This window comes from Rana temporaria, chromosome 2, assembly GCF_905171775.1.
Source record: "Rana temporaria chromosome 2, aRanTem1.1, whole genome shotgun sequence".
NCBI lineage: Eukaryota > Metazoa > Chordata > Amphibia > Anura > Ranidae > Rana > Rana temporaria.
The window spans coordinates 515,165,772-515,184,426 of NC_053490.1; the positions used below are offsets into that span (position 1 = coordinate 515,165,772).

Genomic DNA, 18,655 nt, shown 5'->3' on the forward strand with positions numbered 1-18,655 from the left:
TATGTCTCTTACAAGGCTGTTCTCAGGAAGCTATATACAGCGCCCTGCAGGCTTCTCCCACTAGACATGATTTGTCTGCATTGCATAGAGACGCACAGAGATCGAGTCAGGGCCGGTGCTTGACTATTTTGAGCCCTATGAAAAGTTCATAGATGTTGAAAAATTGGGTATAAATTAAACACTTGTGCAAAAAGATAGTCCTTTAAATAATTCAAAGATGAAAATAAATCCTCACATGTTGAAGAGAAGCTACTGTGAAATCCACCACCAAATTGAAAGGAATGCCTGCTTACCAGAGCTCCGTGATCCCTGGCAACAGAGGATCTGGAGAAACTTGGATAAAAAAAAACTGTTAGCTCCAAAGACATGCAAGGATAGATGGCAGTCCCAGTCAGCGCACTCCGCTATTGTTCAGCAAGCCTCAGACTCATAAATGCATGTCATATAAAAGACATAAAGGCTTCCATAGTGTAAAACAGCTTCACAGTTTATTAAATTAAAAAAAAACACACTTACAATAGCGTAGCATGTAGAAAAGCCTTAAGCCTGATGTGTAGGCTGCACATTCTGGGTACAGAGTGTAGTGGGTGGTGACGTCAGCACGCCGTTCCGCTCCGCCCTACGTCGTTTCGACAGCCCTTTCCCCTGGAAAATGTAACTTTATTACGAAACGATGTAGGGCGGAGCGGAACGGTGCCACCACCCACTACACTCTGTAAGGGAAAAGGGAGTAGCCGCTCCAGGTGGGAACCCAGATGAATATCCTCTGCTGCAGACAACTCAGGTGCAGGCAATGCACTTAGCAAAGCAGCAACAAAAATTGTCTCTGGACAGCCGCACTCTGAACAAATTGTAGCCTTTATTAAAAGAAGGACAGCACTACAAGTCACAGCAAAATAAAATAAAACCCGACCTATGATGCGTTTCTCACTGAAACTAGTGCTTAGTCATAGCTTTTATTTAATTTTACTGTGACTTGTAGTGCTGTCCTTCTTTTAATAAAGGCTACAATTTGTTCAGAGTGCGGCTGTCCAGAGACAATTTTTGTTTCTGCTTCACTACACTCTGTACCCAAAAGGACGGGTTTGCCTGTTTGTGTCCGGCCGGCACATCAGGCTTAAGGCTTTTCTACATGCTACACTATTGTAAGTGTGTTTTTTTTTTAATTTTATAAACTGTGAAGCTGTTTTACACTATGGAAGCCTTTATGTCTTTTACATGGCATGCATTTATGAGTCTGAGGCTTGCTGAACAATAGCGGAGTGTGGTGACTGGGGACTGCCATCTATCCTTGGATGTCTTTGGAGCTAACTGTTTTTTTATCTAAGTTTCTCCGGATCCTCTGTTGCCGGGGATCACGGAGCTCTGGTAAGCAGGCATTCCTTTCAATTTGGTGGTGGATTTCACAGTAGCTTCTCCAACATTTGAGGATTTATTTTCATGGTTGAATTATTTAAAGGACTATCTTTTTTGCACGGGTGTTTATTTATACCCAATTTTTCAACATCTATGAACTTTTCATTCACTTATTTGCCCAATTTCATTGTTGGTCTATATATTTTATATTTTTTACTTTGTATGAGGTTTTCTCTTCGCAATTTGAGCCAATGTTTTTTCCAGATTCATGCAGGGCTAAACTAGTGGATCTCGTATTTATTTATTTGCTCACATTTAAGTCCAGCCTTTTTTATGTGTATTAAAAGTCAGCAGCTACAAAAAGTGTAGCTGCTGTCTTTTAATAAACATACACATACCTGTTCTGTGGTCCAGCGCCGCTCCGCTCCTCTCCCCCCCCCTTTTCCACCGGTGCCTTCATTGTAACTGTGGGCACCCGGCCGTGACAGCTTTCAGCTTCACGGCCAGGCACTCACTGCGCATGTGCGAATTGCGCAGCGCTCCCTGAGTGGACAGGCGATCGTCTGGGACCTGTCACGTGTCCCAGGTGATCGCCTACAGGGAGGGGCTGCTAAAAGGCGATATGACGTATCGCCTTAGCGGTCCTGGGCAGAAGGAGGAAGTGGGACAGGAAGTCCCACTCCTACAGAAGCCCCCCCCCCCCCCCAAAAAATGGCAAAAAATATGCTATGGTGAGCATTTTTTATTCTCGGTAACCATCGTTTTCCCTGCACGATACTTGATTCAATACAAGCACCCAGTCCATCCATTGCTCCTGTGAAGCTGTCGTTACCACGAGTACCTGGTTAAAGGCCCTGGCTGGGGTTTGCAGCCGCATATTTATCTTGCTTGCTATGTGGTAAGCGAGCATTTCTTAAGGTGATAGCACTTTTTGGTGGTGGAAACTTCTGTTGAGGTCACTCACTTATTCAAGATTTTTGCTTTTTGTTTTTTGTTCAGTGTTGGACTCTTTATTGGACTCTTATTGAAAATCTTGCACACCATGGTCTAATATTCTATTGTTTAGATAATTGGTTCATCAACACCTCTTGATGTTATTACACTTGGTGTCATATCATTGTGTATCATTAATGATCAATATTTTTATGTAGGTTATAAAATATGATTTTACAGGTTGGGTCAGCGTGGCTACACCTTTTGCCATTGTTTATTAGTGTGTATTTTCACTTTTTAGCTGCTGCATACTTTGTGTATTTTAATTTCTGTTAGCGTGATATTTTTTCCTTTATATGTTAACCAGTTGACTTACTGCTGCTACAGGGCGGTCGCGCTGCGCAGTTTAACGTGTCTGCATTTCTGGGTATTGAAGCCAATCAGCGGCTCTGGCGAACTCGATGTTCACCAGTACCTGCTGATCGTTATATATATATATAGGCAGAACCGTGGTCTGCCTATGTAAACAAGGCAGATAGCCGTTCTGTCCGTATGCAAAGCAGGTACAGGGATCTTTGTCTTACCTTAGTAAAAGCACCTCCCCCACAGCAAGAAAACACTTGTTAGGCACACATTTAACCCTTTGATTGCACTAGATGTTATCCCCTTCCCAGCCAGAGTCATTAGTACAGTGACAGTACATATATTTAGCACTTATCACTATATTAATGTCACTGGTTTCCACAAAGTGTCACTTATGCCCCGTACACACGATCGGATTTTCCAATGGCCTAAAATCCGATGGAAGTATACATCGGAATTCCATTCAAGCTGTCTTGCATACACACTGTCAGACCAAATTCCGACCGTCCAAAATGCGGTGACGTAAAACACTACGACGAGCCGAGAAAAATTTATTTCAATGCTTCCGAGCATGCATGGACTTGATTCGGAGCATGCGTGGGTTTTTTCTCCGTCGGAGTTGAACACAGACGATAGGAATTTCCTATCGTTTTTTTTTCCATTGGAAAAAAATTAAACATGTTCTATTTCTAAACACTGACAGAAAAAAGTCAGATGGGGCCCACACAGGATCGGAAATTCTGATCGTGTGTACACGGCATTAGTGTCCGATTTGTCCGCCGCAATATCGCAGTCCAGCTATGAGTCGCTGATTGCCGCCATTACTAGTAAAAAAATAAATGTCCCTGGATTTAATTAAAGAAATCTGGTCACCTTAGTGTACCAGCCTTTAAGGAAGCAGACCTTCAGACCTGCTAATTGTTCCTATATAGTAAGCCATCAAATGGGTTTGTATCAGTCCGGTAATTTCTGTGGAGGATGGATTGTAGAACTTTGCACAGTGAGGCTACTTGACACCAGAAGTGTTTCTTAGGACCATTTTCTCATTTTAAAATTGTGAGTCCAATACCTTGTGTTGCATTATTATTGATAATGAGAATAAATAAAGTATCAGCATTTTTTTTTCTTTAAAGGGTTCTTCTAGATGAAGGCTATGCTACCATCTCAACACTTGCAGTAAAGCTGACAACGGAACTAGTGGAGCACATTTTTGTAAGTCTTTTGCTTGTAACAGTAATCCTAATGGGATGATGTATAACCAAGAGTGCATTCAGCAGGATTATTTAAACTGTGAAACGTAAAGGGGAACATAAACTGTAGAGTCAGTCCCCTTTCGCACCTGCTTTTTCATCCATCGGTTTGCGGATCAAAAAGGGACCTACATTGGTCCCTATGAGATTGCGGGTGTCAGCGGCTGAACATCCGCTGACACCCGATCTCGTCCGCCTCCGCAAAGATCCAAATTCTGCAGACGGAAGAAAACCCTATTTTTTCCATCCGTCATCGGATCGGATGAACAGGGACATATGGTCCATGTTCATCCGATCCCCCCATAGGGGAGAGCAGAGAAAAGACAGAGCGGTCCCTGCACAGTGTGCAGGGACCGCCCTGTCATCCGGCGGCTCAGCGGGGATCAACGGAGCGATCCCCGCTGAGCATACGGAGGCGGATCATTACTGATCCGCCCCATGTGAAAGGGGCCTGACAGTCATAGTTATCCTACTATGTGCATGTTTATTCCATATTTACCATTTGCAGCCAGCAGGTGCTGAGCTACAGTATATGCTATAGTTCTCCTGAAGTCTGATATACTGCAAAGCTATAAAAAGCCCAAACAGAGAATATTGTTAATGGACCTGAATAGCAGGAGATCAGAATACTCTTATGCCACGTACACACGACCCTTTTTCATGACGAGAAAAATAGAATTTTTTAAATTGGTCGTGAAAATTTTTGAACCTGCTCTATTTTTTCTCACTGTTTTTCTCGTCGTAAAAAACGGTCATGTACGGCTCAACGAGGGGGAAAAAATGTGCATCCTCAGAAGCAAGTTATGAGACGGGGAAATTGGCATAAGCAGCCCAAAGGGTGGCGCCATTCGAATGAAACTTCCCCTTTATAGTGCCGTCGTATGTGTTGTACGTCACTGAGCTTTGCTCGAGCATTTTTTTTCACGATCGTGTGTATGCACAGCAGGCTTGAGAGGAATCGCATCGAGAAAAACTTCATTTTTTTCCATGACATGAATAACAGTCGTGTGTACGCGGCATTAGTTGCAAGGCCAACAAGAGAAGTGGTGCCATCGCCCCTTCCTAGCATAGACAGAACCCATAATGGATTGGTAGAGGCAACAACTATGCAGGCATTTCTGGTCTTGTTAGTATGTCCACCTCTCTCTGTAAACTTATGTTTCCATGTATAAAACGTTTGTTGTGCAGATGTGACAAACATTCGCACAATCAGGGCGAAAATTGCTGTATTTTCTCTATTATGTGCAATTCCTATATTGTTCCCTCCAACTAGTGGACATAATTCATTCTTTTTCCAGCAATATCTCCATCAGGAAAAAAATTATGTATTCTGGCCACTAGATGGCGCTGACAATATAGCGACTTATTATATAGCAAATAGAGGAGGTATGGCAAATTTCACGATTGTCTGAATGTTTGTCACATCCGCACAACAAATATTTTGTACATAGGCCTCTTATGTCGCGTACAGACTATCCGAAATTATGACAAGAGAAGTTGGATGTGAACTTTTGGTTGGAAATTCCGACCGTGTGTAGGCTCTATCAAACTTTTTCTGTCGGAATTTCCAACAACAAAAATTTGAGAGCTGCTTCTCAATTTTTCCTACAAGAAAAGTTCAATCAATTTGAAGCATGCTAGGAATCATTGAACTTCATTTTTCTCGGCTCGTTGTAGTGTTGTACGTCACCGCGTTATTGGCGATTGGAATTTTCGACAACATTTGTGTGACCGTGTGTATGCAACACAAGTTTGAGCCAACTTTCCGTCGGAAAAAAAATCCACGGTTTTCTTGTCGGAATTTCCGATCGCGTGTACGTGGCATAAGGAGGAGCCTTGTGTTGCATATAACATCATAGTTAAAATGTAACTCCATAAAGAGGTACCCCTGACTAGGGGCAATCAAGGCAATGTTCCTGTGAGGCAGCTACAGTAGTTGGTAGGCAGTTCTTAGCGCTAAACCTTCAGCTAGTGTTGGGGCCCAATCTTTAAGGTGGTGCACATAAGCACAGTCTCTTTGAAATTCTGCATACAGTGATTGAAGTCACTAGGTAGAGGGTCAGTCCCTACATTCTAAGTCTCTGCTAGCAGCAATAAATAAGTTGCAGGGGCAGCCGCACACCAGTTCCAGTGACACAACAAACCTTAATCCAGCCATCTGCTGTTAGTTCCCTTCTGGCTCTGCACACAAGTGACTCCGGTCCTCAGCATACAGGATAATAGCGCTCTGACTTTCTGTCTTAGGCGGCAGATTTGTAGAAGTGGGCACACAGGAGTACAATGTGCCCACCCCGGTCCTCTCACAGCAAGAGTAATTCCTTCGGTCTACAGCCTAGGAAAACACAGCTACTCTCTACCTGGGAATTGTAGTCCACTGTTCCATTGACTTTTATAGCAAGATTCCTTTTCTGAACTACATCTTCCACAGTTCAGTGCAGCCCACACTAAAGTCTCTTGAGTTCCTTCTGCTTGTAGACCCCCCCCTGCTGGTTGGAGGACAGTGTTACTTAATTCTCTATGACAGTCCAGTGGGAGCACAGAGAGCAATTGCCGCACAGTGTCCTAAATTACTCCCTCACTATAGTCAAGCACCTGGCTGCATAAAGACTTTATTCTGCATGTGAGAATATGTGCTGAGAGATATTTTGCAGTATTTTTTTTTTACTACTTCTTGTTTTTTCTTTTAGAGGGCATTGCCCTTTCTAATGAATCAGGTCAACATTAAATTAAAGGAAGCACAAGACGGACTGAATCAGATAGGCATACATTTTCCTGAGACTGACAGTGATAGACTACATTTCCTTGTTAAGGTAAGAGATGTATCACTGGGATATAGGAAAGGGGATTTGGTATAAAGAGATATCCCAAGAAAGCAATAAGGAGAATCCACCACGGTATAGCATTGGAAATATTTAACAAGCTTTATTGATCTTTAAATAGTATGTTTAAAACCACAAAAAAATTACAGAAATGGCATTAATGTGGAGTAATTTACCCAACAATAAAAAGGAACACACACATACAATTTGACAATGTTGTCAAAAAATGGCGCCAGAACTTGAAACCCCATGCACACTGCACATGCACATTGTTGCCGCCATTTATCAAGAAATCTCTCAGTTTGTAAATGGGTGGCAGGCACCACCTGTTCCCTTAGGCCGCGTGGAATTATTTTATTGCTAATACAGGATTCTAGTGAAAGGATACCCCATTTACAGTTTAATGATCTAATAATGAGTTTCTTATGTTCCTTAAATAATGGTTTAATGTTGCTTGGTTCATGTGACTCAGTATCTACTGTTTCTAAATTAAATGCAGCTTTAATCTCATTATCAAACTCAGCACTAATCACAAATGCCATATCCTTGCACAGTCTTTCAATCAATTTACACTTTTGTCTAATGTGGGTATAGATAGGGAATAAAACATACTATTTCATTAAAGCCAGAGTAGTAAAGAGGATCCAAATAGGATCAGGGGTCAACAGAATATACGGATAAAATTTATTTGAATCTAATTTAACCACTTGCCGACCTCCTCATGTAGATATACGTCGGCAGAATGGCACGGACAGGCACATGCACGTACCCGTACATCCTCTGCTTGACGTGGGTGGGGGGTCCGATCGGGACCACCCCCCCGCTACATGCGGAGGTCGGTAAGCCTCGGGGAGCGATCTGGGACGACGGCGCGGCTATTCGTTTATAGCCGCCCCGTCGCGATTGCTCCCCGGAGCTGAAGAATGGGGAGAGCCGTGTGTAAACACGGCTTCCCCGTGCTTCACTATGGCGGCGCATCGATCGAGTGATCCCTTTTATTAGGGAGACTCGATCGATGAAGTCAGTCCTACAGCCACACCCCCCTACAGTAGTAAACACACACTAAGTGAACACTAAATGTTACAGCGCCCCCTGTGTTTAACCCCCAAACTGCAACTGTCATTTTCACAATAAAGAATGCAATTTAAATGCATTTTTTGCTGTGAAAATGACAATGGTCCCAAAAATGTGTCAAAATTGTCCGAAGTGTCCGCCATAATGTCGCAGTCACGAAAAAAATCGCTGATCGCCGCCAATAGTAGTAAAAAAAAAAAAATGCAATAAAACTATCCCCTATTTTGTAAACGCTATAAATTTTGCGCAAACCAACCGATAAACGATTATTGTGATTTTTTTTACCAAAAATAGGTAGAATACTTATCGGCCTAAACTGAGGAAAAAAAAATTTTATATATGTTTTTGGGGGATATTTATTATAGCAAAAAGTAAAAAATATTGAATTTTTTTCAAAATTGTCGCTCTATTTTTGTTTATAGGGCAAAAAATAAAAACCGCAGAGGTGATCAAATACCACCAAAAGAAATCTCTATTTGTGGTGAAAAAAGGACGCCAATTTTGTTTGGGAGCCACGTCGCACGACCGCGCAATTGTCTGTTAAAGCGACGCAGTCCCGAACTGTAAAAACCCCTTGGGTCTTTAGGTAGCATATTGGTCCGGGGCTTAAGTGGTTAATTAAATGGTGAGAGAGCTCAACCAGTAATAGGGTGTTACCAATTCGTCAGTTGGGACGGGATACCTCCAAAGCAAATAAGGTGGGAGGAGGTGGTATATGAATTGTTGCACCTGGCTAAGGTACATCGATGACATTTTGATGATATGGGAGGGTTCCTCTACTGAACTGAAGGCATTTATGGATGAGTTAAGCCTTAACACCAGGAACAAACCTCTTACCTTTGTGGTGGACCCTCAAGAGATATCATTCCTTGATCTCTCCATTAGGTTGGAGAATGGTAGACTGTTAACCAAAACTTACAGGAAAGCTACAGCTGCTAATACTTTAAAGGAGTTGTAAAGGAATTTTTTATTTATTTTTTTGCTCAAATTACTGTTTACAGGGTATAGAGACATAATGGTTAACTGATTCCTTTTAAAAACGATTAAAAATAGATAAAAATCAATCATATAATGTACCTGTAGTTTCAGTTTCGTTTTTGCATGTTATCCTGCCTCTGTGCTGTATAGAGCCATAGAGAAGTGATGGTTTGGAAAACGAAACTAGAATCTCCCAGTACTGTGGTCCTCAGGAAACAGACAACCAGCAAGTGTCCAGAACAGAGCATAATTACAGCAACATCAGAGCAAAAACGAACAATGAGGACATGAAACCAGGACTGCAGTAAGGTAAAGGAAGCTATTTTGCTAAAAAAAATTCCTTTAGTGACCCTTTAATATTGCCAGATAGTCACCACCCTAGACCACTTGTTAAAGGCATTCAGGTGGGCCAGTTCCTGAGAATTCACAGGAACTGCTCCACAGAGGAGGACTATCGCCGTGAGTCTGATATGTTATATCGGCGATTCTTGAAGGGGGCAAGGAAAATTGCTGGATCTAAAACAAGAAAGGATCTTTTATCGATCTGTGATCCTGCTAGCAGTGAACAAGAGGGACCGGTCAGACTAATTATGCAGTATGGTGCCCAATGGAACCAGATTGGTTCCATTCTTATGAACCACTGGCACATTCTGACCCATCCAAGCGGCACGGAGGACATTATAGGATCTAGGCGACATATCGTACCAAAACGTGTCAGGAACCTAGACGACACATTGGTCCAGTCTGAGTTTGTAAAAACATCTAATATGAACTGGCTCACTGACATGCCCAGACCTTATGGGATGTTCCCTTGTGGTCATTGTGGAGTTTGCCATCATGTTGAATGATCAGTGGTGTTCACTGATTCTGAAAGAAAACATGAATTTGAGATTAAACATTTTATCAACTGTGCTACTGCATGGGTACTGTATATTATTGAGTGCCTGTGCAAAAACGTATATGTTGGTAAGACAAAACATCCACTTTGATTCAGAATCAGTGAACACCTAAAAAGCATACGCTTGAAGGAAGAACACCAGTGGCACAACATTTCATACTGTGCCATGATGGTAAACCCACTGGCATGAGATTCAAGGGATTTTTTGCCCTAGATTGGTCAGCCCGTAGAGGTGACTACGACAATGTTCTACTTAAAACAGAGAAATCCTGGATTATTACGCTCAATACTTTACAGCCTAATGGTTTAAATAATGAGCAAAGTTTGAAAGTTTTTCTTGAACCTTTTTTTATTTTATTTTTTTTAAGATATTTTTATTAGGTTTAAGACAAACCAACAAACAGAAAAACATACAAAAAAAAAACACATCAGACAACCTGGTCATGAACGTTAGGCAATACACTCAAACATAGAAAAATAAACTGACATCAGTGCAAAATATAAAGTAGGCACAGTGGTAAAAGGCTCAGGTATAATACCTGGATATAGCAAAAGCGGAGGTCCAGACATTAGAGATCCGTGAGACATGGCCCATCAATGGTCAAGAAAGAGTAGTACAATCAGTGCTGGGAGAGGGTTAGCGGACTAGCCAACCATCTACCCCAAATTTTGTGGAAGGTTTTGGTCCGTTTCCGGAGTTCAAAAGTAAGTTTATACAGTGGGATAGAATCATTAATAGGACAGTAAAATCGTTTTTTTTAACATAGAAGAAGAGTATACGGAGCAGTCTCTTGGCATGTGATGATAGGTGTATTTCGCCTAATAGGCAGTTCTTGGGGTGGATTATGTTTGGGAGGCCTAGCGCTGATGAGATGAAAGCACCCACTTTTTCCCAGAAGACTACCGGGCATGTCCAGAAGCAGTATAAGAAATCGGCCTCCCGGCCACAGCCGCCGAAACAGGCAGCTGAGGGCAGGAGACCCATCCTGTGTAACCTAGCCGGAGTGAGGTGGGGTTGATGGAAAATTTTGACCTGTATGATGCGATCCCGGCAAGCAATAACAGAGGTTTTATACGTATCACTAAATTCTGACCAGTCCTCGTCTACCAGGGAGGTCCATTTTACCTGAGCTTTGTGAAACCTGGGGTTAAAGTCAGTCATTAGGGCTGCATAATAGGTGGAGACAAGTTTAGTGGGATCTGGCCAGGGGTGGACTGACAACTCATGGGGCCCCCGGGCAATAGAAGATTATGGGGCCCCCAGGCTTACAGATGGCCACCACGCCAGGAGGCATTGCATAGGCAGGGCAGCTAAAATCTCAGGATTTTCACATCAAAAGCATGTCGGTTTGGGACATATCAGGGACAGATGTAAAAAAAACACAGATTTTTACATACTGCCCCTGGTTTTATTGAGCCTAGCAACCCTGATGGGGCCCCCTAATGGCATGGGGCCTTCGGGCAGTGCCCGAGAGTCCCAATGGTCAGTCCGCCCCTGGATCTGGCTGTCTGAGCAGTTTTTCCAATTGTGGCAGGTCAGTGGGATCATCCAGGGAGCCAAACTGGGCACAGATAGCGTGCCTGAGCTGGTAATAATAAAATAGGTACGATCTTGGTAAATCGAAAATCTGAACGTAGCTGAGAAAAAGATTTAAAGCCCTGAGCATTGTACAGATGGCATAAATATTTAACCCCCTTGGAGTACCAGCAATTGGGATCAGGAAGGGAGTATAGTTCCTGCAGATTGGGGTTAAACCACAGGGGGTTGTTGGGAGATTTCAGCCAGGTGTGCATGTATACTTTAGTGACAATATAACGAAAAGAGGAAAGAGAAGTGGCAAGTAGGGAGGGTCCGGGGCGATCAGGGACACGGCCTCTGTAGATAATATTATGTAGGGTTTCCAGAGAAAATGCGATGGCTCCCTCCATGGATACAGGCATTGGCCGGAAACCGGGCACAGCCAATCGTGGATGTGCACCAACTGGGATGCCAAATAATATAGAAAGAAGTTGGGAAATGGCCTGCCAAGTGCGCTGGCAACCGTAGTGTTTCAATTGCTACCTTGGGGGAGCCACCCTTCCACAGGAAAGTGGTACATATTGAATCTATGCGTTTTAAAATAGATTTAGGCATTTTGCAAGGGGAATTGGCAAGGATATAGAGTAATCTCGGTAGGTAGATCATTTTGAGGACGTTGGCCCTCCCCATAAGATCCAGAGGCAGATCCATCCACTGCTTGGTCTGCTCCCGAAGGCGGACCAATAGAGGATCTAAGTTATTGGCGACATATAAAGATAAAGGGGTCTGCACCAGAACCCCTAGGTACCTAATGGAGGATACCACTTAAAGCTTGGAATCCGGGTGAATCAGGGGAGGCTCAGCCACATCTAGGAGAAAAAGACTAGACTTATCCCAATTCACCCGGAAGCCAGAATAGTCTCCAAAGGTATTACTCTCCACCAACAGGGCCTGAAGTGATTCATTAGTATCAGCCAGATACACCAATGTGTCATCCGCATAAATTGAAATGCGCTCCTCTATATTAGCAATTGGGGAACCTTAGCACAGTCACTGATCCGAGGTAACTTTGGTGCCTATAAATCCCATTCATTCAGCCTAAATTCACAATCAAAATGTAATTATAACTAAAATCCGTCACCAAAAGCCATGGATGATGTTGTGAAATTTTGATTTTGGCATTATCTATTCGCATAGTCTTTACATGATAAAGGAATTAGGTGGAAGTACTATGCAAATATGTAAAATCCTTATATCAATTTACTTTTTCTTGCTTTTGTTTTTTTTTTGTTTTTTTTATCATGTAATATCTTTTGTCACCACAAGATGGCCTCTAAACAGTAAAGTAAAACCTTGGTTTGAGAGTAACTTGGTTTGAGAGCATTTTGAAAGACAAGCAAAATGTTTTAATACATTTTGCCTTGATATACAATTGATGTCTTGATATAAGAGTAGCGTCATGTCACAACTGAGTATAAAAAGAGAAGAGAGGAGCCTCTAAGTGTAGCAATATGGTTACATTTAATGAAGGTACAACATTTAGCAACTTATTGCTACACTTAGAGGTGTCTCTCTTCTCTTTTATACCCTGTAAAAAAAATGCTTTGATATTCAAGTGCTTTGGATTACAAGCATATTTCTGGAACAAATTATGCTCGCAAAACCAAGGTTTTACTGTATTATGACATGGTAACTGCTGATTGGACATTGGGTCCTTTAAAATGACTGGGATAATTCATGTCATATGTCTTGAAAAAGCGCACGGGTGTGTGTGCGAAATGCATCGACGGAGGTAGCGCCAGACTAGCCTCATGCTTTGCCATACGCCCCAGCAGTTTTGTGTGGTTTCGTCGCACCGTCATCTTCCTCTGCTTTCTATGGACAGGTCTGCTGATTACTGAACTCACGAGCCATCGTAGTTCACTTCCCGGTCAGCTGATCGCCAACTCCTATGCCCAATCTTAAGACACTTATGGATCACGATAGCACAGCCTTGCACGGACAATTTTCAAATTTCAACTAATGCAGCAGCATTCACCTTCATCTCAGTGATTCTTGGGGAAGCACGGATCGGACTGCCATTCAGTCCGATCCGTGCTTCGATCCGTGCATTATAGACAGCCTCAGACACTGCAGCGGAGTGGTGAGAGCCTCCGGGCTGTATCATGTGTTTGCCGTCCCTTCCCATACCCGTTGCCCCTTATCAATGAAATGAACACTGAGATACATTCAAATATTCTGTGCACCTGTCAGCTGTGTTAATGTGCCTAATTATATTTGCAGTACTGCATGAATTACTGTGCTTAAAGGATGTGTCCATCTCATTTTCTGATCGTCTTAGATCCGGGTTGCTTATTTATCAGTGCCGGCCCAAGACATTGTGCTGCCTGGGACCAAGAATGAAATGCTGCACCCCCCCCCCCCCCAGAAAAAAAAAAAAGCCAACCAAAAGGCCCCCACATTCATTATTTTATATCATGATAACTAAAGGGCACCTGTCATGGCTCTATACATGTATAAAGGAGTATAAAGAGGACCTGTCATTACTCTTTACATGTAAAGGAATATCAAGAGGACCTGTCATGGCTCTATAAATGTATATAGGACTATAAAGAGTACTTGACATGGCTCTATACATGTATAAAGAAGTATAACGAGGGCCTGTCATGGCTCTATAGATGTATAAAGAGAACCTGTCATGGCTCTATACATGTATAAAGAAGTATAAAGAGGACCTGCCATGGCTCTGTGGATCAGGATCAGTATGCTGCCCCCCCTAAAAGTGTTGCCTGGTACCCATGGTACCACCCGGTCCCATCATAGGGCCGGCCCTGTTATTTATGCATAACATTCGATCAGCCTACAACTACTACTATTAGCTGGATTCAGGTATCCGTGCCTAACGTTAGGCAGGCGTAGCGTATCTCATATATGCTACGCCGCCGTAAGTTAGAGAGGCAAGTGCTGTATTCACAAAGCACTTCTGTCCTAAGTTACGGTGGCGTAGCGTAAATGTGCCGGGGTAAGCGCGCCTAATTCAAATTGTGAAGAGGTGGGCGTGTTTTATGTAAATAAAGCATGCCCCTCATGTAAATGACGTTTTGAACGAACGACGCATGCGCCGTCCGTGGACGTATCCCAGTGCGCATGCTCCAAATTACGCCGCAAAGACTCATTGGTTTTGACGTAAACATAAATGACGCCCAGCTCCATTGACACACGACTTACGCAAACGACGTAAAAATTGAAAAATTTGACGTGGGTCCGACGTCCATACTTAACATTGGCCGCGCCATCTTTTTTTGGTGGAATATCTTTAAGGCCTGAAAACGCCTTACGTAAACGGCGTATCTTTACTGCGACGGGCAAGCGTACGTTCGTGAATAGGCGTATCTCGCTGATTTACGCATTCTAGGCATAAATCAGCGTACACGCCCCTAGCGGCCAGCGTAAATAGACAGCTAAGATACGACGGCGCCGGCGGTCGTATCTTAGCTACATTTAAGTGTCTCTCAATTTGAGAATACACTTAAATATACGACGGCGCAGATTCGGATTTACGACAGCGTATCTACTGATACGCCGGCGTAACTCTACCTTAATCTGGCTATATATCTTTTTGCTCCAACACAAATTTATTAACTCTCCGGGCTTCCCATCAACTAACAGCACCATAGAATAACATTGTGTACTGGGTGTGCATTGGTTTTCAAGTTCTGGCGCCATTTTGTGACAACGTTGTCCAAATGTATGTGTGTGTTTCTTTTTATTGTTGGGTAAATTACTCCACATTAATGCAATTTATGTCATTTTTTTTGTGTTTTTAAACATACTATTTAAAGACCAATAAAGCTTGTTAGATATTTCCAATGATATACCGTGGTGGATTCTCCTTATTGCTTTCTTGGGATATCTCTTTATCCCAAATCCCGTTTCCTATATCCCAGGTATTTATTTGCTTTTGGAGGTATCCCGTCCCAACTGACAAATCGGTAACAACCTATTACTGTTTGAGCTCTCTCATTATTTAATTAAATTGGATTCAGATTAATTTTATCTGTAAAGAGATGTAACACTGTCAAGCATTGACTGAAAACTTCAGAAGAAAAATAAACAGAAGTCACGCACCTTTTTATCAGTTCAAGTTTTACAGCATACAGAGTATGCCCTAAGATCTAGAGCACTTATGTCAAACACAAGGCCCATAGGCCCAAATCCTGCCCTCCAGGCCATTTCATTTGGCACTTGCACCTCTCCTGTAGCTGTGGCACCCCCCCTTTTCTCCACCATACCTTGTCCCAGCAGAGAGGAGGACAGAACCCCTATAGAGGATTCATGTCTTCCCTTAGTAAAAGCACCCCCCACACTGTACAAAAACACTGGCTAGGCACACAGTTAACCCTTTTATTGCCCCTGATGTGAACGCCTTCCCAGCTAGTGTCATTAGTACAGTGACAGTGCATATCTTTAGCACTGATCACAGTATTAGAGTAACTGGTCGCCAAAAAAGTGTCAAAAGTGTCAGTTAGGCTCTGTTTCCACTTCTGCGAGTTGTTGTGCGACTTGACACATGTCAAGTTGCATGACAAGTCAAAATCCATGTATTTCAATGGTCCCCGTTCTAATTGGTGCGACTTAAGTTGCAGCGACTCCAAAAAAAAATGTTTTGCGCTACTTTGTTCCGTCTTCGGTGTGACTTGTTCTCCATAGAAAGTAATTAGGTCGCAATGCAGTCGCATTTACATGTATGACACCGTGACTTTGTTGTGACTTCCACGGAAGTCTGCGGAAGCACATGATCTCTGCTCCTCCCAAATACATCACTTCCTATATGGATGTACGTGAGTGTGGAAGACACCAGGAAGCATGCCTAGGGCTAGAAAGAACAAGCGACAAGTTCATGACAATGAAGAAATCATTCAGCTTGTCAGACAACGTCCGGCAATATATGACCCCAGAGATCCATTTTACAAAGATCATGTAAAGAAGAAGAAAGCATGGTTGGAAGTGGCTCGCATTTATTATGATACCTGGGACTCTTTATCAGCTACAGAACGGTCTGCAAAAAGTAAGTGGTTGATATATGCTGCTTAGCACTTTGCGGCTTGCACCTCTTTAAATATGCAGCAACCAATGGGTGTGTGTTAATAATGCGCAGTGACCTCTAGCATCCAATGGGTGTGTGTTAATAATGTGCAGTGACCTCTAGCAACCAATGGGTATGTGTTAATAATGTGCACTGTTTTCTTGGTGGGGACCGTTTCTCCTGCCGGGAGATCACAATGGTTTGGCATTAGGGAGTCCCCTGTCAACACTATATGTGTTGATGGTGGAATTTAGCTAGTTTCTTTCCTGCAACCTGTGGCTGCAGGAAAGTAAATCTGTGTGTGTGTGTGTGGTGGGCCCCAAATAATATTTGCCCATGGTCCAAACAATATTAACCGATTAAGGACCGGCTCCTGTTGATTTACGTTGGCAGAATGGCATGGCTGGGCAGAGTAACGTATATTTACGTCACTTTGAAATGCCCGCTGTGCCGTGCACGCGGACTCAATGTCCGCTGGTGTCCCGCGATCGGTCACAGAGCTGCAGAAGGCCAGTGTAAACAAGCATCTCCCCATTCTGCCTAGTGACACTGTCACTGATCGTCTACTCCTTCTCATCGGGAGCAGCGATCAGTGACGTGTGACTCGTAGCCACGCCCCCTAACAGTTAGAATCGCTCCCTATGACACACTTAACCCCTTCAGCGCCACCTAGTGGTTAACTCATTCACTGCCAGTTTCATTTTCACAGTAATCAGTGCATTTTTACTGTATAGCACTGATCGCTGTAAAAATTACAATGGTCCCAAAAATGTGTCAAAAATATCTGATGTGTAGGCCATAAAGTCGCAGTCACGATAAAAATCGCAGATCGCCACCATTACTAGTAAAAAAAATAATAATAAAAATGCCATAAAACTATCTCCTATTTTGTAAACGCTATTGCGATTTTTTTTTTTACCAAAAATATGTACAAGAATAAGTATCAGCCTAAACTGTGAAAAAATTATTTTTTTTTTAATAGATTTTTTGGGGATATTTATTATAGCAAAAAGTAAAAAATATTGCACTTTTTTTTTTAAAATTGTTGCTATATTTTTGTTTATAGCGCAAAAACAAACAAACGCAGTGATCAAATACCACCAAAAGAAAGCTCTATTTGTGGGAAAAAAAGGCTGTCAATTTTGTTTGAGAGCCACGTTGCACGTTGCGCAATTGTCAGTTAAAATGACGCAGTGCCGAATCGCAAAAAGTGCTCTGGTCTTTGGCCAGTGAAATGGTCCGGGGTTTAAGTGGTTAAAGATGGCCCTGTCGACATCCTTCAGCATATCACAAATTCTGCAGGTGACATAGATAATATAGCTTGCGCTTGTTTTCCCACCATCAACATCATTTATGCAGCCTAGCAAATGAATGACCTATGGGCAGTTAATAAATAAAGATTTTTTTGAACTTGGTATTGTCTTTATATTTTGCAGTGCACTCGTTACAAACTCAATGGAGAACTCTCAAAGACTGTTACAACCTATGAAAATTAAAAGAAGGAAGGAGTGGTTCCGGCTCAAAAAGATTAGCCCCATATGCCCATCATGAGGATCTTGAATTTTTAAAACCGGTGTTGGAAATGCGAGAGTAAGTTATCAGCAGGCATATTTCCTGAATTTGACATATAAAATTGTAATGCTTACTTTAAAAAGATGTTATTCGTATTTCAGAACCCAAGCAAGCTGGGAAGATGGCACACAGGGTTTGCCACCGGAAGATGAGTCAGAGGAAGCTGCGGAGGAAGAACAATTCCAAGACAATGTTGACAAGGAACTGTTCGTAGAAAAATCAAGGTCATCAACAAACTCCATGAATGAGGAGGATGCTGAACCAGGGCCTAGCAATATCTCTAGGCCTTTGCGAAGATCTACAAGGGGAAGTGCCAGGGCTGGGAAACCCATGGATAAAATCTTACATGTAGTCAGTCATATGTCCACTAAAATAGTGTGAAGACACCGCATTTCGCACTGTAATTTTAGGCATATGTAAACAGGTCCCCCGAGAGAAAAAATATGCACTCAGGATGGCTTTGATGTGAACTGCTCAATCCTTTGTGGTTGAGGAGCCAACAACATATTCAGCATATATGCAACCCCCCCATATCCCCCTTATCAACAATACCCTCACTTTCAAAGTACACAGTATAGCTCACCAATAAATCGGCCATACTGTGACAAGTATTGTAATATGCTGAATCCCTCAAGGCCACGCATGTTACATCCAATTCCTGCCCCCACTACCTCTAAGCTTGGCCCCCCAACCACTCACCAACTTAGGCAACCTACACCCAGTCAGGTTCTGCCTTTTCTTGAAAGGAAATACTACCTGGGAACATCAGTGGATTACTCTGGACCAACCACTAGTTCAGGTTCCGGG

General features: G+C 42.6%; 1 protein-coding gene across 1 annotated transcript in view; it reads left to right on the plus strand.

The window, feature by feature from the left end:
- The window catches only part of LOC120927974 (interferon-induced GTP-binding protein Mx1-like), a 103,346-nt gene that overhangs the window by 52,303 nt on the left and 32,388 nt on the right, over positions 1-18,655 (plus strand). The window contains exons 8-9 of the mRNA XM_040339009.1: positions 3,786-3,864; positions 6,590-6,712. Coding sequence (XP_040194943.1) covers positions 3,786-3,864; positions 6,590-6,712 — 202 coding nt within the window. The remainder of the gene's footprint in view (positions 1-3,785; positions 3,865-6,589; positions 6,713-18,655) is intronic.